We start from the raw sequence: 7308 nt of genomic DNA, 5'->3' as shown, positions 1-7308 counted from the left end.
TGGGATACAGGGTTCTGGGTTCAATATACACTAGATGAGCTTCATTGACCTTGGCCAAGCAACTGCCCAGTACCCAGAACACCAAAACAAATCCAGCAACCACCCAGAGCACCCTAACCAGCAAAAAAACACAATAAAAGACACTTGGCAACTCATCCAGACAACCACCCCCTAGCATTTATTGTTGCAATGTTATAGATTTTCATCCTCTTTTGTGCAGTTACTTCATTTTAACAGTATCCAAAGAGCCTAAGAGGCTAAACACAAGAACAAGCAAAATACAAAGACAATATCTAGCTGATGTTCTGATAGCAGAGTTTTAATTTTGTTCCCATGATTTGCCAGATAAATAAAATGGGGCATTGATCGAGTGAGTGGGTATACACAATAGAAGATGGGAGGAGCTGTTTTGTCCTTTCATACACCTGACATATGACTCCAGCATTTAAACAGCAGGACGGAGTTTCAGTGTGCTGGGAAAATAAGGCTGCCCACTCTGTTTGCCTGTTCAACTGTGGTTTTGGTTAGGGCTGTTCGTCTATTCACCGTTGTCAAGCAACAGTCTCTCAGAAGTTAAATAAAGTGATCTTTTTGTATGGGTAGCGTCTTTTAGTAAGTGACGTTGGAATCAGAAATTAAGTTACTTTTGCCAAATGATATGAATTTAAATGGATTGTTCAAAAAATCTGATGTCATTATTAATTCATCCTCATGTCATTCAAAACATGACTCTTTCGTCTGTGAAACACAAAAGATATTCTGAGAAATGTCTCCGTAGTTTTGTGTCCATACAGTGGAAGTCACACAACGTTCTTTAAAATGTCTTTTTTATTCTGTGAACAAAAAGAAAGTCTTTGGAATGGCATAAGGATTAAGGAGTAAATTGTGTAAAAGTGATCATTTATGGGTGAACTATCTCACCCTAAGTCACACTCAATGAGAAAAGCAGATCTGTGGATTGTGTTTTGAACTGTTTAAACTGAATTCAGGGTATGAAATCATGGAGCTAAATTTAATACTTTTTATGATTCTTTCCATTCATTTTAAGACCTCATCACCACTTCAAGTTTTAATCGTACATTGGTGACACTTTAACTTAAATTTACTATATACTTTTTTTTTCTTTATATAGCGCTTTTCACAATGCGCATTGTTCCAAAGCAGCTTTACAGGAGAAAATAAGAAAAACTGAAAAACACAAAAAAGGTAAAACACAGCACAGTGCATGGTGTTTATAGAACAAGCAAGATTATTCTAGTAAATAATATCTAATAAATGCAGTCTCCCGGTGGTTTATTTAGCATATTTTGCATTAAGTGAATGCTTGGCTGAAAAGATGTGTCTTTAATCTAGATTTAAATTGGGAGAGTGTGTCTGACCCTCGAATAGTATCGGGAAGGCTATTCCAGAGTTTAGGTGCTATGTATGAGAAAGCTCTGGTGGATCCACTTTGGTGGATTTAGTTATTCTAGGTGTTATCAAAAGTCTGGAGTTTTGAGATCTTAGAGAGCGTGATGGGTTGTAGTGTGGTAGAAGCTCTGTTATGTTGGTAGGGGCTAAACCGTTTAAGGCTTTATAAGTATACTGATTGTAAGATAGCACAACTAGTCTTAGTTTGTGATAACTCCTTATTAATGCAACATAATTCAGAAGGGTGCCCCAGAGAATGTATTGAGTGACTAACCCAATGCAAGGTTTATTAGAAAGAGAAACAAGGTTATGCTAATCGCCTTGCGACTCACAGTGGTGTACGCCTCACGGCTATTCCCAGAGACGGCCCTCAGCCATGGTTCCAACTTTTTATCCTCCAACCATTTGCATGAAAACTTGCATTTGCCCATTAGTCAACATAGGTTGTTGTTTAACAACTGGGTGTAAATGGACCTCCCACTGTTCGCCTACGCAATGATTAAATTCAGGCAATCTTTAGCATATGACCTCTTTGGACAAATATGAAAATATGATACACATTTCATACCTTGGAAAATGGCATTTATAACTTTACTTTTTAAGGACCTTAATTTTCTCAAAATTTATTTATGGACACCCTGGAATTAGCATAGATCAAGTCTGAACAAGGATGGGCGCTGTTCCTGTTTTCAAGTTATAACTGGCAGGCATATTTCCAACTTGGTCAGAAGAAAGACACGCAGCTGACTGACATTCTTCCTGGGATGGCTGCTTTCCGGGAGAGTGTCTGCTGTGGCTTCAGCTCCATTTCTGACCAGACTGTAGAGAGAGGAATTCCCTGGGCTGGGAAGTATTGTGAAAGTCCCTGGTCAGGACGACCTCGGAACAAAGGCCACTCAATCCCTGCAACAGGTGGCCCCTTCTGCTGGCCTTGAATGAAGGGAACATACGTGCCTCTAGAAGCGGAACGCATTTTGCAGGGCTCTCTCGCTCTTTTGCTTTTTGTGTTTGTGAATATGTACAATAATACAGATTTATTAAAAAAAACTGAGCAGATCATTTCTTCTAATCTAATTCAGAGAGTAAGTTTAAATCGGCAAATATCTGTTGTTCACATTACATAATAATTACAATAGTTGATATTTATTTATTAAATCTGCATCTGATGATTATCAGATCATAAAAGAAACAGTGTTACAAAATGACTGGACTCCCATTTAAATATTGACACTGATTAAAGTGTTTAGTGATGTCACTGAGATGATGGATAAACTCTGGTCAAGCGCTCTGAGATTGTGAGTATTGCTGCCACTCCTCGTGTGTTCGCTTTGTGGGGCACAGTGTGTGTGTGCACAGACATTCCACAGCCACTGCCAATCGCATGCCAAAACTGCCCGACCCTGCTTTGAACCAGGCCAACATGTGACTCCAGTAATCCAGACAAACAGTTGTATTTGCGAACGAAAGAAATGGAGGACAGAGAGAGGGAATGAAAGATTGGATGAGGCCATGGATAGAAGTAGAAAGAAAGTTTTTAAAGAAAACTATTGATTGCAATTCTGAAATTAAACAGACTGGAATGTCTGTATGTAAGAGAAGCCATTTAATTTGAGACCATAAAATCAGATTATTGACTGTGTAAACAGCCCAAATGTTTATATTTATGTACACTTACAACACATATGAAGTCTTTAATCATTGTTCTCTGTGCTGCACAAAATACAAAAACTAAGGGACGTTGCCAAAATATTTTTTCTACACACACACACACACACACACACATATATATATATATATATATATACGTATATATTCTTCTACATAGAGCTGTATATTTTTTTGTTAAAACTATTCTTTAAACAGTGTCTGTGTATTGAGTCAAAATGTGTAACAGGGTGATATATAAACAACAACACTGTCATTTTTGTGTTTAGAGACAAAAAGTCCTTACAAGACGTTCCATCCCACAACATTGCTCCATTTGTGCTGCTGGTAGCATATGACAGCTAAACAATCAGAGATGGGAGGAAGCACTAAATCCCTATGGGTCTGTATTACACCCTTGTGAAGGGGAAACAATGTTATTTTTTGGTTTAGATTAGTTTAATGTCATAACATTGATTTAAAATGAAATGTTAACCTTCGAAAATTAGACAGTAAAAATAAGTCAGTGTGATTTAAATGTATTTTATGTATTTATTCATCATAATATTTAAAAACGACTTCAACAAATGGTTTTGAGAAAGTACTATTTGTAACAACACTGTCCATTGGACAAAATTTAAACAAGAAATGTTATACAGAATCTGATTGGACGGAGGTTTGCCAGCTCGCAAAAGGGTGGCGTTTCCAAGGATTCCGAGAGCGCTCGAGCCCCGATCCAACGAATGCTGCGCGCGCGCGCGCGTTGAGTTGGACCGGGAATTGGAAAACTTTCTCACTGTTTTTATCCATCAAAAACATTCGGAACTGGGATATGACACGAAGTCTCCCTTCTGTTTTGACGAATTTACCGACTTTGATTTTTCGTCCGCAATGGGCGTTCACAACGTTTCATCAGCGCTTTATTCCCAACAGGTAGGTGCTGGCTAGCCATTATAATACCAGTTAGCATTTACTTTGTTTTGCTAGCTACTCATGCTAACAGAAGCCCGTGGCATTGTAGATCACTCAGAACACTCAAAGTTGACATATTCCGGTGCGAAATGCTTATGTTAACTCAATAAAAGAAACTTTGACACTTTTGAAGTGTGCGTGTTTTGTTAGTCGTGTTTAAGCACACGACATAAATCCAGAGCAGAAAGTTTCCAGCGCTGTTAGCCGCACAGACACCCGTTCAGTGTAGCTACACTACATCAAACCTCGTCGCTTACATTCCGATAACGCTTTCGATCATGGGTTATCATTTTCTTTTAACGAGATACAACATGTTTAATGTGCGCTTGTGTTTGATATCTAACAGTTTGAGTTGTAAATGGATAAACGGGGGCACATGCGACCATGTGGCATTGTGGAAAAGACTCGTGTTTTGCTGGAATAAGCGATTTTTGAGAGTTTCTAGAATGGGCTTTATTCGCAAAGTGTGCACACAATACAAATTTGTAGTGGTTTCCAATCCATGCGCTCTCAGTAGTTACATACATACAGTATAATATATATCACAAGAATTTGATAATTAAATACGTAGAATAAAAAAGTAATATATATGAAGTTGTAAGTAACGTTAGGAGAGTTTTGTACAGATGTGAATAGTAATGTACTGTATATTACAACTGTGTATACAACTATAAAAATATAAATATGTTGTATTTACACAATTCTGCATGAACACTAGTGTAGAAAATTGAGTAAAGTTAAATTTTACTTCGCAAAGTGGCTCAGGTAGAAACAAAATACTCCAGTTGTCAAGTCAATGCTTATTGCTAATGAGAAATTTTACTGCTGTGGTCAGTTTAGGCACAAAGAATTGTGATAAAAACGTACAAATTTGTGTATTTTTGCTCTTCCAGGGTGAAAAATGGGATTGAGCTGGATGTTAAAGTGTGATTTAAGGATATTTCTCTACATGTGGACTGCAACAGTACTCCGGCGTTTCTGTGTAGTGATATGATGGACACACATTGGAGGAAAGGAGATGACGATGAGGATGATGAACTGAATTATGCTGTTGTATCTGCACACTGCGAGGTGAGATTCATGTTACAATACAGTTATTATCTGGAACATCAAAATGTTGGTGGGTCCATGGATCAACCCAAGTTAAACCAATGTTTTCATTACCAGCTTAGTACTGTACCCACTAAGCATTTTCGTGCCCCCAATGTTACTTCTTGGGATGAATTCTGCAAAATTTCCAGACACCTCAAATTTAGGATATTTTCAACCTCAACTCAGAGATAATTTCTGGAACATTGCTGTTTTAATGCTAATAAATACTTTCAATATTTAAATGTTACTAAATCATTAGTAACATTGTTTGAGTTTACTAAATACTTTAAATGGTACTAAATCCAGACGTCATTTCCGCGTTTGATGTTTGTGTGAAATATCCTTTATCCCAGGTGTCTGGAACGCAGCATTAGCCCAAATCAAATCCCTTTATTGTCACTCAAACATATACACAAGTGAAACAATAGCTGAAAAACTTGGGTGCAGTTCCGACCAACATGGCAGTATGACAGATATGAAACAGAATTGTAGATTACAAGTAACAAAGAATTACAATAAGTAATCTTACGTTTATTACAATTGTATTACCTATAGGATTAGGAATCAAAAAGATGGCCTCATTTTAAAATATCTAAGGTCTAAAAGTGAATTAAAATGGGCAGGGAAAGCATTTATATCAAAGTGCACCATTTAAGCATACAGTTCTTTTACACATACAGTGTAACACCCTTTGTGGATTAAGGAATGATGTAATAAATGAGGTATGAAGAGAGATAAATTCCTACTTGTTTGTAACTTTCTCGCAGAGACATGGAATTTAGCTGGAAAGCTCTCAGCAAAAACATGTTATTCAGGTCACAAGATCAAATTAAAGAGCGCAGTTGTGGTGTTGCTGACTGTGCTGGTTTCTAATAAAGCTTTCCCAAGTGAAAAGGACTCATTATTCCTGAATGCCAACTAGGGCTGAAACGAGTTATTCGAATACAAAAAATCATCGAGGCAATTTTTGTTGCCTCCAAGCTTTGTTTAATCCATTTAACTACAGAATACACGGAGCACTGCGTTTCCCCACGGACCGTTATTACTAACGTACTGCCCGCAAAACTCTATTCATGTTACAGGGCTCTGAAGTCTCACGCATTCACCGTGAGACACACGCATTTTAGTCTGTTCACACGCTCACACATATGTCTCATGCAGATAAATAAGTGATAGTTTTTTGAAATTGTGAACTGCTATTTTTCTGTTTTAGTCTATTTTGTGAGTGACACTTGTTTTCCGGCTTCACTGAGTCCATAAAACTAGATGCGGACTTGTGGACGCCGAATCCTGTTATTTACACATACCATCTGGCTGTTCTGCGTGTCTGAATGAATGAACTGCACAGTTTAACATGCTACACATTTGTCTGCGTCTGCGCTTTATGAGGACACGAACTTCATCTCCAGAGTTACTCTGAGAGTTTATTTCACGTTTTATTGTTTGAGTGAAGAAAGTAGTGATGGGAAGTTCGGATCATTTTACTGACTCGGACCTTTGAGTCTCGTTCAGCAAAATGAACGAATCTTTTTTCGAGTCATGTCGTTCATTTCGTTCATTTTAGCAAAATATAATTAAAATGTTACATGTTACTTTCCTAACACATCTACTACTATTGCAAACGTTGATCACATTACAAACAATACAAAACTATAATGCTATAAGAAACAAGAAAAGATTAATTCATTGTTTACCTGGGTCTTTAGTCTATGATTAGCTCACCACACCTCTTATCTGACAAGTCCTCGGGTTTGACTCGTTCGTTCACGACGTGACAGCTTCGTAAGCTAAACCAATGCAGTCTGAGCCGGAAAGAGAATTGATTAGTTCACCTCTCGAGTCTTCGGGTTCGAGTCGTTCGTTCATCACGTGACAGCCCCCTACGCTTTACCAATGCAGTCTGAGCCGGAAAGAGAATTGATTAGTTCACCTCTCGAGTCTTCGGGTTTGAGTCGTTCGTTCTTCACGTGACAGCCCCCTACGCTTTACCAATGCAGTCAGAGCCGGAAAGAGAATTGATTAGTTCACCTCTCGAGTCTTCGGGTTTGAGTCGTTCGTTCATCACGTGACAGCCCCCTACGCTTTACCAATGCAGTCAGAGCCGGAAAGAGAATTGATTAGTTCACCTCTCGAGTCTTCGGGTTTGAGTCGTTCGTTCATCACGTGACAGCCCCCTACGCTTTACCAATG

General features: G+C 38.3%; 1 protein-coding gene across 6 annotated transcripts in view; it reads left to right on the top strand.

Annotated features, from left to right (window-relative positions):
- Window positions 1–3782: 3782 nt before the first annotated feature.
- The window catches only part of arhgap21b (Rho GTPase activating protein 21b), a 47241-nt gene continuing 43715 nt past the window's right edge, over window positions 3783–7308 (top strand). For 4 of the 6 annotated variants that reach the window (XR_008963042.1, XR_008963041.1, XM_057334869.1 and 1 more), the window contains exons 1-2: window positions 3784–3987; window positions 4920–5097. Coding sequence is in view for 3 of the 6 variants with exons in the window: in XM_057334869.1 (XP_057190852.1) it covers window positions 5017–5097 (81 nt within the window). In the remaining 3 variants the exon portion in view is untranslated. Of the gene's footprint in view, window positions 3988–4919; window positions 5098–7308 lie in introns of all 6 variants that reach the window. The other 2 variants (XR_008963040.1, XM_057334867.1) reach the window with 2 other exon arrangements.

Source organism: Triplophysa rosa, linkage group LG5 (assembly GCF_024868665.1).
Source record: "Triplophysa rosa linkage group LG5, Trosa_1v2, whole genome shotgun sequence".
Taxonomy (NCBI): domain Eukaryota; kingdom Metazoa; phylum Chordata; class Actinopteri; order Cypriniformes; family Nemacheilidae; genus Triplophysa; species Triplophysa rosa.
The sequence above is the reverse complement of the archived record's forward strand: the minus strand, read 5'-3'. Positions and strand labels throughout refer to the sequence as shown.